The sequence below is a fragment of the Peromyscus leucopus genome, chromosome 15, assembly GCF_004664715.2.
Source record: "Peromyscus leucopus breed LL Stock chromosome 15, UCI_PerLeu_2.1, whole genome shotgun sequence".
Taxonomy (NCBI): domain Eukaryota; kingdom Metazoa; phylum Chordata; class Mammalia; order Rodentia; family Cricetidae; genus Peromyscus; species Peromyscus leucopus.
This window is the reverse complement of record NC_051076.1, coordinates 56,521,119-56,536,863: the sequence shown is the minus strand read 5'-3', so window position 1 is coordinate 56,536,863 and position 15,745 is coordinate 56,521,119. Positions and strand designations below refer to the sequence as shown.

General features: G+C 52.2%; 2 protein-coding genes across 2 annotated transcripts in view; one reads left to right on the top strand and one right to left on the bottom strand.

Moving 5' to 3' along the window:
• The first annotated feature begins 536 nt into the window (after positions 1-536).
• On the top strand, positions 537-3,024 carry Tmem81 (transmembrane protein 81). Its single transcript, XM_028876542.2, has 2 exons — positions 537-893; positions 1,604-3,024. Exon 2 carries the CDS (start codon positions 1,867-1,869, stop codon positions 2,653-2,655), a length of 789 nt encoding a protein of 262 aa, XP_028732375.1. The 5' UTR covers positions 537-893; positions 1,604-1,866; the 3' UTR covers positions 2,656-3,024.
• Positions 3,025-6,569: 3,545 nt separating this feature from the next.
• The window catches only part of Cntn2 (contactin 2), a 28,932-nt gene continuing 19,756 nt past the window's right edge, over positions 6,570-15,745 (bottom strand). The window contains 10 exon segments of the mRNA XM_028876543.2: positions 6,570-10,435; positions 10,833-11,001; positions 11,351-11,463; positions 11,788-11,832; positions 11,835-11,973; positions 12,318-12,430; positions 12,680-12,914; positions 13,222-13,292; positions 14,977-15,126; positions 15,587-15,745. Of these exon segments, the coding sequence (XP_028732376.1) occupies positions 10,332-10,435; positions 10,833-11,001; positions 11,351-11,463; positions 11,788-11,832; positions 11,835-11,973; positions 12,318-12,430; positions 12,680-12,914; positions 13,222-13,292; positions 14,977-15,126; positions 15,587-15,745 (1,298 nt within the window). The 3' untranslated portion in view covers positions 6,570-10,331.

The window sequence follows — 15,745 nt, the reverse complement described above, 5'->3', positions numbered from 1 at the left end:
AAGATAGGTGTGGAGTTGGGAGCTTTCTCTGTGGTCATCTGGACCTAGAACGGTCAGGCAGTTTGGGTTTCTTCCTTTGTACAAGCCAGAAATAAATGATTTGAGCAAAAAGCTGGCGTTAATTTAAAAAAAAAAAAAGGTCACCTAGGAATTTCTTTTCATATTCTTTAACTCAGTATAAGCTTTGAAGAGCCCACAGTGCTAGGCGTTCTGGGAGGTTACAATAATGCATCCTAGAGGTTCTAGCCTTCCAAGGATCTTTGTTAGTCTAAATGTAGTTACATTCTTTCTTGTTAGTCATTTTCTCTGATTAAATAACTGTAACATCCATACTGAATATTCATTGTCTCATAATAATAATTTGTCTCAGAGACTCTAGTGCAGTGGGTCCCAACCTTCCTAATGTTGCGACCCTTTAATACAGTTCCTCATGCTGTGGTCAACCCCAGTCATAAATTATTTTCATTGCTACTTCATAACTAATTTTGCTACCTGTTATGAATCGTAATGTAAATATCTGATACTCAGTATATCTGATATGTGACTCCTGTGAAAGGGTCTTTTGATCCCCCAAGGAGTTGTGACCCACAGATTGAGAACCACTGCTTTAGTGGTATGGTTTTAATGAACACCAAGTTGAGCTACTTACTGATCTTCTGTCTTGTCATAAGAACCCATCTTTATCATCACAGCTGTTTCATAGCAACCTTCACTGATGTAAACAGACAGTAAACTCCTTTGTTCTGCAGGGTAAATAGAGCAGCCTAGAATCAAACAGCATCATTGTTCATCCTCACACCCAGCAACATCCATCCTGCTTCCCTTGGGAAAGAGAGAACCTGGAACAAGACAGGAGCTGCCTCTGCTGTAGCCTCACTTGCTCCTTTGGAAGGGTGTGTTGGACCAAATTTTCATACACCGACCTTTTAGTATCTCTAACCCCTGTGTAGCTGAGAATGACCTGGAACTTCTGATCGTCATGAGTGCTGAGATAAGGAGTATGTTGCCACACTCAGTTTATGTGGTATTGGGAATCAACCTGGAGCGTCGTGCATGCTAGACAAGCATCATACCAGCACTCCACTGAGCTTTTTCTTTTCTTTTGAGACAGGTCTTATCTTGTAGTCCAGGCTGGCCTTGAACTTGCTCGCAGTCCTGCCTCTGCCTCTGCCTCCAGGTATTGTCGCCACACCTGCTTTCCATTCCTTTAAAGTCTTTACAAATGAAGGTAGTTGACACTGGATAAAAGTGTTTTCAGGTGCAGTATTCAAAATGACCTCCTGAAACTGGACAGGGAGATCTTGGCTTACAAAGGAAGAAAAATAGAAATTTGGGGAGTCAAGTGACTCCAGTCCAGAGTTATCTTTTTAATAGATGTGGTTTAGGAACATTTACAGTAAAGAATTCAAGGTATTCAAATTAACATCCCAACCCAGCCCCACCTCACCCCTTTCTTAAGACGGTTTTTCTATTTGGTCAGATTTAGCATAGGACTTTAAAACTCTTCTGTAGTTTGGAGGGAGGGAAAGAGTTAACTCATGCATTTGGGGTAATGTAGAAATTGACTTCAGCTTCTGAGGTCTTTTCCTTTTTTGTTCTCAAGCCTGTGGGTTTGAATTCATTAGGCAGAAGGGACAAGAATGCCCCTGTGAAGATGCCCCTGGCAAGCCTAGTCCGACATCAGTAGTCCAAGTCTTTTTTCCTGCCTGTGGCCTCACTGAGAACAAGGACTGCACTTCTGGGCACACGTGTGCGTGTGTCTGTTCTGCTGACCGCTGTGCATCAGAATCTCCCAACGCTAAAGGTTCTTCCGGGCTGGAGGATCTGTCCGTCTGGAGTGCCTGCCGGTAAAACGCCTGCTGAGACATGAAGACTGGGACCACTGTTTTTATCCTTGGGAGCCTGGCATCGATCCTCCGCCTGCCTTTGGTGTTGACGTCCCCTAAAACACTGGCCATCCCCGAGAGGATCCAGCAAGCTGTGGGGAGAGTCATTGTCAATGCCACAACGTGCACCGTTACATGTGGCCTTGGCTACAAGGAAGAGACCGTCTGTGAGGTGGGTCCTGATGGGGTGAGGAGGAAATGCGAGTCCCAGCGTCTGGAGTGTCTGACCAACTGGATCTGTGGGATGCTTCATTTCACTATTGTCCACGGGGAGGAGTTTGAGCTGAGCTGTCTCAGCGCTGACATCCTGGAGGTGGGGCGGGAAGCTTTCCGCTTCACCTGGAAGCTTGCTCGGGGCATCATCTCGACTAACGATGAGGTTTTTAAACCCTTCCGAGCCAACTCTCACTTTCTGCGCTTTAAACCCGCCTATGAGTATGACTCTGGGACATACCGATGTGATGTGCAGCTGCTGAAGAACTTGAAGTTTGTCAAGAGGCTCTATTTTGGGCTGAGGGTCCTTCCTCCGAACTTGGTAAACCTGAATTTCCTTCAGTCCCTTACCGAGGACCAGAAGTTAGTAGATGAGGGCTGGGAGGTTAATCTAGACAACCACTCGAAGCCTCACCTCCCAAAGTGGCAAAAGAAGGTGGCATCAGCCGTGGGCATAGGGATCGCTGCTGGAGTGGTCGGTGGCGTGCTGGTGAGCATTGCTATCCGCATTGTGCTGAGGGAGATTGAGGGTAACGGCAGCCTTAGCAGCTTATAATGGAACCCCTACTCCTGGAAGGCTGCCTGCCCAGGAGGCCGAGCTCGCTCGTGCGTGAGTGTCCTGTCCCTCTGTTAGTGGGGTGGTAAGAGGGGGCTCTCGAGCGAGCCGAAGGTTGGCTCGGAGGCTTGGAGGATGCTCAGGGAGTGGTATCCATCCCTGTGGTTTTCTCATCCTGGGTGCTCAGGAGGCTTTGCTTCTGTTCCCAGGGAAGTTCTGTCTTCCCAGCTTGCTTTTCTTTCCACGCTTCACCGCGTGTGTACCACCCCCTCCCCTCCACCTCTCCAGACAGTGTGTGGACCAGAATGTACTATTAGCAGTTCAGGCGGAAGCTTTTTATTTTTGTTCAATAAAAATAATTCACAGTAACTGTATGGCAACCCAACCCTTTGTTATTTTATGTAAGATTTCTCTCTCCCATGTAGAAACTGTCCCGCAGGTGGCCTGCTTTTCATTTTCCTTGAGTTTCCTCCGTATGCGTTGGACAGACTGCTTTGTGTCAGCCTGTATGCCTGTATGTTGTAAAGGTGAGCCGTGACGCCTGACTCGGCTGACAGACCGTCTTAGTGTCTGCCCTCCCTGTCTGTTCTCTCTCAGTGATCCTCTGAGCTCAGAATCAAATCGAATGTCCTGGCAGAGCCAGGCTCCTGGGCACTGCACACAGTCCTTGTCTTGCTGCTCCTTTGGCACTGTCTATATCTGGGGTTTGTGCTCTTCGAAAGGTCAAGTGTCCTGGTTCTTACAGCCACCAGGATCCCCAAGGGAGGACGGTTGACTTCACCTCCCCTTGGGAAATCTGGTCTTCAGGCCCTTCAGGGTCATTTCAGACAGAGTCTGAGGTAATTGGCTTATGGAACCCTTGGGGAAAAGGCTCTTGGGCGCCAGCTGAAAGCAGGATAGCATTTCTCCTCACTTTTCTCCAGCTGCAGGAGTGGCAGAATCCTGAGGCCACGCTCCTCTTCTGTAGCTCTGCCAGAATCACATGACAGAACCCCAGCCCAGGGATGCTAATTCAGTTCAGCTCATGACTAGAGGATGATGACTAGTGTTTACTTCTAACTTGACAAGGTTTAGTGACCACCTGTGTTAGTTACGTTCCTGTTGCTGTGATAAAACACCACAAAAAAACCAGCAACTTATAGAAAAAGTTTATTTGGGGTTTACAGTTCAAGGGGGACGGAGTCTGTGATGGCAGAAGTAGCTGGCTGGCAGCTGAGGGCTCCTATCTCAAGGAGGCAGAGAGAGAGAGAAGAGAGAGAAAAAAAAAAAAAGAGAGAGAGAGAGAGAGAGAGAAGCTGTAAAGCCTACCCCAGTACCGTGCTTCCTCCATCCAGGTCACACCTATCCTTCCCAAGCAGCCTCCAACTCGGAACCAAGTACTGAAATGCCCTAGGCTTATGGGGGCATCTCCTTCAAACCACCACACCACCCGGAGATGCTCTGCCCAGATTCATCAGTTCTTACCCTTTCCTCATAAGAATCCTAAATGTATATTGGTTTTGTGGAATCATTTGAAAACTAGACCGAAACATGACTCTGTGTGTGTGTGTGTGTGTGTGTGTGTGTGTGTGTGTGTGTGTGTGTGTAAGGTATAGAGGTCAGAGGTCAACCTTGGTTTTTCCTCAGTTGGCATCCACTGTGGGGTTTTGTTTCTTTGTTTTTGGGGTTTGGGTTTGGTTCATTTTGGAGACAGGGTCTTTTGCTGAGACACAGGGCTCGCAGGTGAGTCAAGACTGGCTGGCCCCTGAGTCATAGGGTTCCACCTGTCCCTGCCTCCCCAGTGCTGGGATTATGAGTGTGTGTGCATCTCCGTACCCAACTTTTTCTGTCCTCCCGGCCTCATGCTTGGGCGGCAGCAATCCCTTGGCCAGCTGAGCTTTCTGCTGCATGGCCAAGTGCCTTTATCACACCCAAGAAAACCAACAGTTGCCAGTCCTACATCTGGCTTCTGTTCAGTTTTCATTTTCAAAACCATTAAAGCTCTCTAGTGTAATTTAATCCAGTACCAAAGATTCGTGTGCCGCATTCCATGTGTGTGTCTTGGGTCTCTTAGCTAGTCCCTCACGTTACTTCTCATGAAGGGATGCTCTGAAGAGGCAGGCTTTTCCAGTGGTCTGAGATGCTCTCCCACAGCCTGGACTCGCCATGTCCTTGTGATTAGCTGCGTGAGGAATGACTTCAACATTTTGAGAAAAGCCCTACACAGATCCATGCTGTGTCACAGCAGGAGGCTGGTGTCACCCCTGTCTGTCACCTCAGAAAGGAGGAGTTTCAGAAGACCTGGTCCTGGCCCTGCCCTGTTGTCAACCATGTGACAAAGCCAGTCTCAACTTTGACACAGGTGTTTGTGAGGGCCCAGGGATCACTTGAGATAAGCTGTTATGTAAAATGAAGTACTGGGTTTGTGAAATGTCATTCAGTCCTAGGCCGTTTGCTGAAACATTCAAGGATAGCTCACTCTAAAGAGGACCATGAAGGATTTTGTTGTAAGAAACTCAGTAACAGGCCCTGGACTGAGTGATAAGAACCTAAAACATAGCGGTGGTGCTGCACGCCTTTAATCCCAGCACTCGGGAGGCAGAGCCAGGTGAATCTTTGTGAGTTCGAATCCAGCCTGGCTTACAAAGTGAGATCCAGGACAGGCTCCAAAGCTACACAGAGAAACCCTGTCTTGAAAAAAGAAAGAAAGAAGAAGGAAAGAAAGGAAGGAAGGAAGGAAGGAAGGAAAGAAAAAGAAGGAAGGAAGGAAAGAGAAAGAGAGAGAGAGAGAGAGAGAAAGAAAAGAAAAAGAAAGAAAGGGACTCGGTAACACGCTGCTGAAGGGTCGTGCCTCACATCTTGTAGATGGAAACCACGCAGGACGAACTGATGCTTTTCCAGCGTACTGCTGCAGGCTGGTAGTCAAGCATGAGGTGGCTAGCTCTCAGTTCACATCCTGCCTTCTCTGTGTGCCTTGGGCTATTGAATTTTGACTTGGGACTTGAAGCATTTGAGAAGAGAACAAAAGACTTTCACATGGGTTTTGTAAAGATAATAACTTCGTTCTAACTGGGCATGGTGGCATATTCATGTAATCCTAGCTATTTGGGGAAACGGAGGCAGAATTCCAATTCCAAGGCTAGTCTAAGCTACACAGGAAGTTCATGGTCAGTCTGGGCAACTTAGCAAGATTCTGCTTGCCATCTGCATAGTTCTGGTTTCAACAGCAAGCAAGCTCCCTCCCTCCCCCGACACCAATTCAGTTCCCTAAATTCTTTGCATATCACTACTGTCCTGGGAAGGTGAAGGAGAGGCTGACAGAAGACTAAAGTCTGTGTGGACCACCCGTCATGCTGTAAAGACCATGGTCAGGAGGCTAAGCACTGAGTAGAGGGGTCTTGATTTCCTTCCTTTACTTCCTCAAACTGGGACACTGCATGGCATCCTACTCACTTGACACTGAAAATCAAACCAGGACTGCCTGAGTGTGTCCCTGTATGTAATGGAAGTCTGATATGTTCATCATGTGAGTGTCAAACCTGAAAACTAGGAGCTCCCCTCTTTGGGTCACTCTGATCAAACAGTGGAGGCAACAGTAGCCTCCTTACCAGTTGGGGTCATTAATCTCCTCATGGAGGGGACTTTCCTTTGGGACAAGAGAGTCAACACTTCCAATGTATTGAAGTCAGGGGACCTGAAGGGGCTCTTTTCTCCCAGTATGCTGACCACCGTTAGTTAGGTAAAACCTGCTCAGGTTAGCCGAATGCCAGTTGGGCTCTGCTGTTGCCCGCCTGCAAGCCGCCTGGCCTGTCTCCCCTCGGGTTGGAGGAAGCAGTCTGTACAGCTTCCTCAGAGTTGGCCGTGTGATGGGTGGACGACCTGGTTGCAGAACAGGCCTAGGAGGCACGCTTTAATGAGGTGATGAGGACCGCAGCTGCCTGGGCAGGTTGAGAAAACATCTTTATTTAAGAACTGCTTGCTACCAGAGTCAATAAATAGTACAAGAATGAGGACAGTGGGCTGGGGTGGAGGGGCTGCATTTGAACAGGAACTGTCATCAGTGATCCAAAGAAGCCCCAAGTTCAGAGCTGTGCAGACTCTGGAATGGGGGCTAAGTTGGAGGTATCCGGTGCCGAGGCAGGTTGAGTCTCCTCTAAAGAAATTACAGGCCGTAGGCCTCTGAAGCTGCCCGGGGCTCTGGACAGAGCTGTCTCGACCCATCCCGTTCCTCTCCAGGCTTTCTTTAATGCCCTGCTTTCCCCAAAGCCTGTGACCATATGAATGTACCAGGGTCAAGAGGTACCACCCCACCCCCAGCTGCCAGCACTGTTCCCAGTGAGCTGCTTCAAGTCCTTTAGGGTCCCCTAATTCCACCTGGAGGTCCCCTCGCTAGGTTTGGTCTCAGCAAGACAGAACACCACACTTGAACTAGTAACAGGTACCAGGACTCCTGTCCCTCTGACATACAGGAGCCCTATTGGCTATTGGACACTAGGAAAAGAAAAGGAGCCTCTGTTGCTGGGAAAGGCATGTGGGGGCGGGGGGAGCCTCACCAGCCACACTGAGCTCTTGGCCAGAGCACAGGCGAGGATGGCTTTGGGGACTGCAGAGAGGCAGTGCCCACGGGGAAGGCACTGGTTTGTAAGGACTGCTCTGTGGTGGACCTTTCCCTTCGATGGCTTTTCTAAGCTGTAGGGATCAGAGCAGGTGGCACCTCTAAGGCTTTCTTTCCTGTGTTAGGCATTTTGATTCTTGAGATCTCAGCTCCAGGACTCAGCACCCCCTGCCCCTTGAGTCAGGACTTCACCCATCCAAGATCCTGAAAGAACACTCAAATTCCTCAAAGCTTACTCAGAAGAAGCCCCTCCCTCATTGCGTGAGGCTTTTCTGACCTTGACTTCATCCTCTTCTGTTTTTTGTTAAGACTCTCATCCCTGCCCTGTAACCTCACTGCTCCCCTACTGTTGGGGTCACCTGCTGCTCTGGACATCAAAACCCACTCTCCTCTGTACCATCAGATGGCAAGGAACAGATAGCTCAGTGGTGGCCTGAGTCCTTGTATGGACAGAACAGAGAGCACCTCCCGGGCCCTCAAGAGTTATCTGCAGGCAGCTCTGTCCCTAGCCCTTAGGACACTCATGCCTGCTAAGCCCAGCCAGAGTACTTGTTTATGGCTGTCCCTTTTACCTCGTGTGGTTTAGAGTGAATGGATGGAATCTCTAGCAGCCCTGACCATAGCAGGAGCCGGCCCATCAGCTTCCCCAGCCTGTAAAAGTCAGGAGGACGCTTGGCCAGGAAGGGTCTCTGAGAAGCCATTTAATCTAGCCCTCTTTTCCAAGCCAAGTTTCCTCAGCGGGAGTCTGTCCCGTTCATTTGCTCACGTGTTGGTGAGTCACCTGTGGCCTTACTACGCCGTAGCTAACACTCTACCACTCGAAGCCTCAGGCTGCTGGTACAGCTCCACATCCTCCCAAACAAATTCTACCTGCACAGGGCTAAGGTTTTCCTCTTCTGGGGTCTCTAGCAGCTTGCCTGCTTTTCATGGACCTTATTAGAAGAAATGCTTAGGGGTTGCAGCCTTCCACCTCCCTAGCTAGGTCCAGTGCCAAACCAGCTCACCCTAGATACCCATTTCTCCAGCACCCCTCCTGCAGCCCAAGGCAGTGAGAAATTGGTAAACCTTGGAAGGTTTCTTTCAGTTGCCCCTTTCTAGGACTAGCTGGGGCTTTCCAGGGCTAGGCCCTAGCCAGCATGGGGTGGAGAGGGGTGCTAGACTAACTTTGGGGTCCTGGTGAGGGAGAATGATCACATGGCTGATCCTCTAGCACCCTTGTATGTGAGATGCTGAGAACAGGAGAAGGGGATTTGATCAGCTCCAGGAAAGCAGTCCCTATCCAGGGGGAGGTTTGGGGGAGGTAGGGGGAAGGTGTGCGAGGGTACATCTTTAAAAAAGTGTAGTGGGTAAATACTAACAGAAACCTGCCCAGGAAAACAGAGCAGGGCTTAAAGTTTAAAAAACCATAACAAAATAGAGCTCTAACTGTAAACTACAGAGACGGGCCATGGAACAGCAGGGCAGGTACTTCTCGAGGCGCCTGCCCTGCTCATCCTGGAGGCCTAGGGCGTGGACACTGGGGGTTCCTGGTCCTGCTGCCTCAGGGTCCTGGTCTCGGGAACTCTGTCCCTGCTTTGGCCTCTTTTCTTGGAGCAAAGATGAGGGCCTGAGCGGCTTCCAGCCAGTGCCACTTGCCGAGTTCCCAGCAGAAACCTGCCTCGTGGCCGATGGCTCCTGGAATCTGCCTGGATTGGGTACATCCATGCTGATCTTCTCATCAGCCGGAACCTCTTGAAGCAGGAGGCTCATCCTCCAGAGGCCTCAGCCACCTTAGTGACCAGGCTGTGACAACTCAGTACCATACCTCCTTCCTCCGTAGAGCTTCCCACAGGCAGGTGGAAGACTCTGATGCTTGGCCAAGCCTTGTCACTTGCAGGCCATGTGACCCTAGGAAGTCCCTAACCCTCTCTGGACCTCCATTTTCCTCGTCTGTTAAGTGCAGGGTATGGGTCAGTCAAGCTATATAAGGCCTCTTCAGTTCTGATAGTCTGGTCTGTCACTGGTAATGTACCCCGAACTCAAGGTGGGCTGCCCCCCTTTATTAACCCTCTTTTCTTCCGGGGAATCAAGAGAGTAGTCGAGGCAGTTTGGGGAGCAGATGTGGCCAGATAATGGAGGGTATTCCTGGAAGCAGGCAGGGCCACATTGATGCTGGCCCTCCTCAGAGGCCTTTCCATCCCAGGGCAGGGAGGGAATGGACGCTGTGTTGAAGGTTGGTTTCCAGGGCCTGCAGTTGTGGGAGGTGGAGGCAGCAACTGGTCTATAGCGAGCTGAAGGGAAGAGAGTGGCGTTCAGCTGGGCATCTCCCGCCCATACCCTGGAGGGGCCACGAAGGAGGCGTCTCAATGGGGCAAGGCAGCTCCTCAAGGCAAGCCCTTTAGTCACCTAGCTCTGTCGCTCTGTCACTCAGTCTGGAGGGCGACAGGGTTGGGTTGGCAGTGTTGGCTGAGAGGGCAATGCCACCTGCCTGGTGAACAGGCCTTGGGCCCGGGCCGGTGCTCTTTCCATCAGGTGCTGTGGCCTCTCAGCCCCTTGAGCCCCGCTCCCCAGAGGTTCATTGGCTACCAAGCAGGAAGGACTGCCAGGGAGCCATGGGAGACCAGGCTGGGAGCCATGGGAGACCAGGCTGGGAGCAGCTGAGCTGCACCTCCAGTGAGGACTGGAAGAGGCCCCTCTGTCTCCTAGAGAGAAACTGACAGCCCATGCTTTCGGCCCACTGCTGCCTGGGTTCCTGCTGGGCCTGGGGCTCTGATCTGAAGATGTGCATTAAACGCCTTCTGCCCAAAGACCTGTTCCTTTCCATCCAGGACCCCGAGGGGTCTAGGCTTTGGGCCTAGCATTATCATGGAAGTCACTGCCCAGTGCCTCCGGGTTCAAAGAGACATTCCTTGCGTGGTTTCCATCCTGTGGCAGAATAGAAATATCCTACCTCCTACATAAAGGGTACTGTTGGGAGAAGGTGCCTAAGCCAACCACCCTCAGGCACAGTGTTGGGCCACCTTGGCGCTGGAGGGGGGCTGTGGCCAGCGGCTGTGTCCGGTAGGGTAGATATCCAGCTTGGGTGTGGCAGGCAGTGGTAAGATCAGAGCTTCCGGCAGCCGATGAGCATCAGAATCACCACACAGGAGAACATGGGGCCAGGATGGGTGGGCCGGACTGCTGCGTTCTCCACCATCATGCTTGTGCCTGAAACCAGCAGGGAAAAGTGTGTGGCTGGAGCCCCACCCACCCAGCCCTACCCTAGCAGCAAGGCTGAGGCTGAGAGCTCTCTTGAGGGGTGTGCCGAGGGGAAGAGCTGAACCGCCGCTGGTGCTCTTGGCCTTGCTCATACAGCACTGGCTAGGGCCTTTGCTCCTGGTCTCCAGCCCCTTGCGTTTCCATAAAAGAGGTTGCACTTCCTTCCGCGCCCTGGGGTGGTTCTGGGGGGGGGGAGGGACAATGACATGGGAACTGTTCATTCTTGCTTGCCTTCTCCTTTCTCCTTGGAGGTCTAGGTCAGAGGTGGCTCCTGGGGACAATCCCTTCACCAGTATCTGGGGACCAGTGCTGCTAGGGGTGGAGAGGGGGAGGGGAGAGGCAGTACCTCCATTTCTCACGATGTGGACTTCTGCAGGGATCCCATCCCCTCCTGGCCCTGTGGTTCGAATCTGTACCAGGGCGTAGCCAGTGTCTTCAGGCACTGGGATTTCTATCCAGTTCTTGCTGGTGAGGTGGAGTGTAGGAGTTGGGTGTAAGTCATTCTGATACAGCATCTGCGGGATAGAAGTTTGCAGGTACAGCTTCCTGGACCCTCGAGGTTTTGCCTTTTTGCTTCCTTCAATTTCCCATTGTGTGGGCTTCTCATTGGTGGGAGGCAAGTGGGCACGGAGCTAAAAACTCACATCGGACTCCTAGCCCATCACCGCCCTTCCCGTTCTGCAGCTGAACCATGTACCTATTTTTATAGCCTCTACCCGGAGCCCCTGGGCTTCATGTCTCTCCCAGCCCCAAATGCCACGCTCCAGTTTCTCAGATCCGTCTTGCTAGGGACTGCGGGTCTCTGTGACCACTGGGGAGAGGGGAGCAGTGTCTCCCGATGGCAGACCTGTGTTCCTTTCTCACCTTGTAGCCGGTGACTGTGGATTCGTTTCGGAGAGGCACCACAGGGTCCCACTTAAGGCTGAGGCTGGAGCTTGAGAAAGTCCAGGAGATGTTGCCAGGAGGTCGCCGTGGAGCTGCCGGAGGAGGGGGGAGACGTGAGACACTGCCATATGCTTCCATGTCCACCCCTTACCACCAGCCAGCCCCTTTCCGGTGCCTGCCCATATAGCAGGAATTCTCAGAACCGTCTGTCACCATGAAAATCCAGAAGATGAAAAAGGGAAAGATGTCTCAGGAGCTATGCCTCCTCCACTTCCATATTTCAGTAGGTCCTCTGACCTGCGTCTGCCTGGGGCAGACCATGTGGCAGGAATAGTGAGTGTCTTACTAGATAAACAAAGGCCCTACAAGCCCTACCCCATGACCCATGCCTTCCCTTATCCCTGGCAGACACTCACGGGGCTTCATGGTCATGGCATCGGCTGACGGGCTAGCTGGTCCGTACCGGCCCAGTTGTAAGCCCTCACAGTCACGTGGTACTTGGTGTTGGGGTTCAAGCCAGTGACTCGGGCACTGGTGTCTAGCCCCGCGGTCCTCACTCGGTCAGCGGCTGCTTCTTTGTCTCCGGCTTTCCAGTAGCGAATCTAAGAGGGGCAGGATATGCTAAAGTGTATGGCAAAGCTTTTGGCTACCCAGTCCCCATGCTTCTCTCCCACCAGGGCTGGTCCTGCGGTAGACTAGTTTGATCATCTGCAAGCAGGGTCACGTGGCTACAAGCCCCTGCATCTGTGGGTACGCAACAGTGTCTAGTCCAAGGGAGGTGTCCAATATATGGGATGAAGGAGGAAGTAGGTGGCTAGTGGGGAGATGATCCTCGTGGTGAGGGGTTAGGGATCCCAGGAGGAATGACTAGTGAGCTGCCAGATGTTCCCACCTCCTCTGGAATGCCCAGCCTTGCCTCTTTGCAGCCCCCTTTGATGATGCTCACCTCATACCCCAGGAGAATGCCATTTGTGTCTTGCTGCACGGGCTCCCAGCTCACATTCATCTCTGAGGATGAGGACCCCTTGGCCCAGACCTTGGCAGGGGCCACCCTGGGCTCTGGGGACCGATAGAGAATGGGCATACATTCCCGAGACACCTTCGTGTCCCACGAAGTGGCCCTGACTAGGACTGCATCTGCTTAGGATGTGGGGGAATCCCAGGGCCCCCGATGAAGATCAGTGCTCAGGGCAAAGCCCGGGGGACTCCAAGCATACCCTACACTTGCTTCTCCTCCCATAGGGCATCCCTTCTCCTTCCCTGGGCCGGGCAGTCAAGGTGGGCCAGGCCCCGGGCCCACCAGCCCACCTTCCTCTGCTGAGTACACTAGTGCAGTGAGGCTCTCCGGCCCATCCCCCTGGCGATTGTAGCTTCGGATCTTGACCTCAAAAGGCGTGTAGGGATGGATGCTGTCGTTGCTGTAGACGAAGTACTGGGCATCAGCCCCAGGCACTCGGGCAGTCTGCCAACTGGAGCTGCCTTGCCTGCGGAAGGACAGCAGGTAGCCGAAGCCATCTCCATTCTGGTACTCCCGTGACATGGGCTAAGGGCAAGAGCATGGTATGGGCCAGGGGGTCGAGGGTACGTGTCCCTGCCCATCCATGTGGCTCCGCCCAGTCTTCACCCGGAGGAGGAGTGGCCCTGGGATGCTTGTGCCTTCTCAAGGGTTTAGTGAGAGGCTACAGGTGCATGGGGAGAAGAGGGGGGGGGATGCTGCCTGCTTCCGAGTAAGACTTCAGAGGTCCTTTCGGTTTGCTGCCACTGTGTCTGGGGACGAACTAGGAAGGGGGACGGGGCATAACTCCTGAGAGGCGAGACACCTGCCTGCATCTCTGTCCCCGCCCACTTACAGTCCAGTTGATGGTGAGCTCGCCAGGGGCTCCACCCCCTCCGCTGAGTCCTGATGGTGCCACCGAGGGGACTGTTAGGGCCAAGGAACACAGATGTGTCATGTGAGTGGGCGGTTAGGGGAGAAAGCCCCCAGCCGGTGGCCTGGAGAGCATCTTAGATGGGACATCACTATTTGTCTTCCCATAGTCCTATTGGGCATGGGTTCAGAGTCAGGCGAGCCTGAGAACAATTCCCATCTTTGCTGTGCTTTCTTGGGCAAGCTACTTAACCTTTCTCCTCTCCATACAATGATAACAATGTCTCTGTCAAGGTTGAAATGAGGAGAATTTAAATGAGTGGCCAGTCACCATGTGGTGGCTACTCTTGTATGTCCCCCTCAGCCCTGTTGGCTTTGCTAAACCGGAGACCAACTCCAGCTTGCTTAAGTTGATGGGGATAAAGGACTTGGAACTATAGTTAATGCAAACAACAAAACCCAACCAGTTTTGTTAGGGGAAACTCCAAAGTATTTTATTACTATTCTCTCATTCTCTCTCTCTCTCTCTCTCTCTCTCTCTCTCTCTCTCTCTCTCTCTCTCTCTCTCTCCTCTCTGGTGGTAGATTTAATCTCCCTATCTTTCATATTAAAGATGAGCACAAGGATGCCTCCATCAGCTCAGAGGGCTGGGTCCTAAGTATCTCTGCAGAGCACCCTGTGTGCAGAGGCCTCTACACGGTGATTATGTAGCTTTGCATTTGACCCTCTGAGGAACACATTTCCAAGACAGAAAGCCTGAGGTCCACAGCAGTTAAGCAACTTGTCCAAGTTCATACAGCTAAGACACAGCCCAGCTAGACTGTGATCTCCACTCTTAGGATCTTAAGGATCATTCTTGTCCCTTTGCATTGTCCTGCATCCGTCCGTTTCTGAGATGCCAGAATCAAAGAGACTTCTCTCACCCCACATCCCCAAGAAGTTCAGTCAGAAAGCATGCCCTCTGGAATTTCCTACTCTAGACAGATGGTGGATAAAAGCGTTGAGTGCTTCCAGAGCATGGAGAGCCAGCCTGGAACAGGTAGGAGAGCATGTTTAAGGGATACATGGAGATAGACCCTCCACCATACACAAGCACAGGTCTGGCCAGATGGAAGGAGGGGGACAGGGTCCTGACCATGATGCTATCTTGTGATCCCAAGGCCTCCCCTGGGAATGGTGGGAGTGTAGCAGGTGACTGGGCAGATGGCAGCCCATGTCTGTCTCCCTTCCTGGTTCTCTCCTCACACTCTTCCCTATCTGGGCTCTAACACACATGCACTTTCACTGAGGGTCCCAGACAGATTATTATCCCTTCCACTCCACAGATAGCAGCTAAAAAGGGCCTGGCATCTGGCTGCTTCTCTAGCTCCCTATACAGCACATGTGTGTACACGCCCACAGAAGAGTACACGTGCTCACAAGACACCTTCCTCATTAGCTGATTTCTGCAGGTGGTGTACATTTAAAAATGGCTCAAGGTTCTTGTCCTAGGTTTAAGATCAGGCTTTCCCCAGGTGGCCTTTCTGACCTTGTTCAAATCAGCGGGAAGCTGAAACATGACTACAGAGCAGACGCGTGTTTCAGCAAGGGGTTTGGATCGGGCAGTTTGTCCATGCAGCAGCCTTGCCTCTCACTTCACATCGGAGTCCAGGACTGGTAAGCGAATTGGGGCTTTGTTCCAGCTCCCGCTAGGGCACGCTTTGCCGAGAGAGTTTCCTTTAGAACCCCAGAAACTCACCTGCTTCCTTGGTCCGGATTCGGCTGGATGGTCCGCTGGGCTCCCCAGTGCCCAAGATGTTGCTGGCTGAAACTCGAAACTCATAGTCCATCCAAGGCATGAGGCCCAGAACCTGGGCAGTCTCGGCATTGCCCTCGATGTTCACAGGATCTGCAAGGCCCCAGGGGTCAGTGGCTTAGCACCCATTTATTGCTGGGATGAGGGCAGGTTCTTCTGGGCCTGTGTGATCTTTGTATCCTGCCTTCATCTTGGTACCACCATACGCTAAGCCTTCAATTACTCTGACTGAAAAGCTCCTGAGCTCTGATGCCTCAGGGCCTTTGCCAATGCTGTGTGCCCCTCACTCCACACACATCGAGCATGCTGGCCATCTCCAGCAACAGTCCTTGGAAGGCTTCAAAGGCACAAGTGCCTCCTCCGGTCCTCTCCTTACTTTCCTGCTGGCTATGACTGCTTCCCTGCCTGCCTAGGTGCTCCCTGGAGAGAGAGCGAGCAACATTTAATTCTCTTTGAAGCCTTCGGCTCAGCTGTTGACCCCCTGACCCTGTCTCCAGCTGTGCACACAGTGGGGGCTTTATCAGTACTGACCCAGGCGGGGCCTCACACTTACTGGTCCGAACCTGCTTCCACTTCCCGGCAGGCGGAGTGCGAGCTTGCAGCGTGTACTTGGCAATGGGGCTGTGGTTGTCAAAGCCACGACTCCAGCTAACCTGGACGGTGGTGTCTCCAATGTCTCTCACCACCACACCCCCTGGGGGACCTGGGGGAC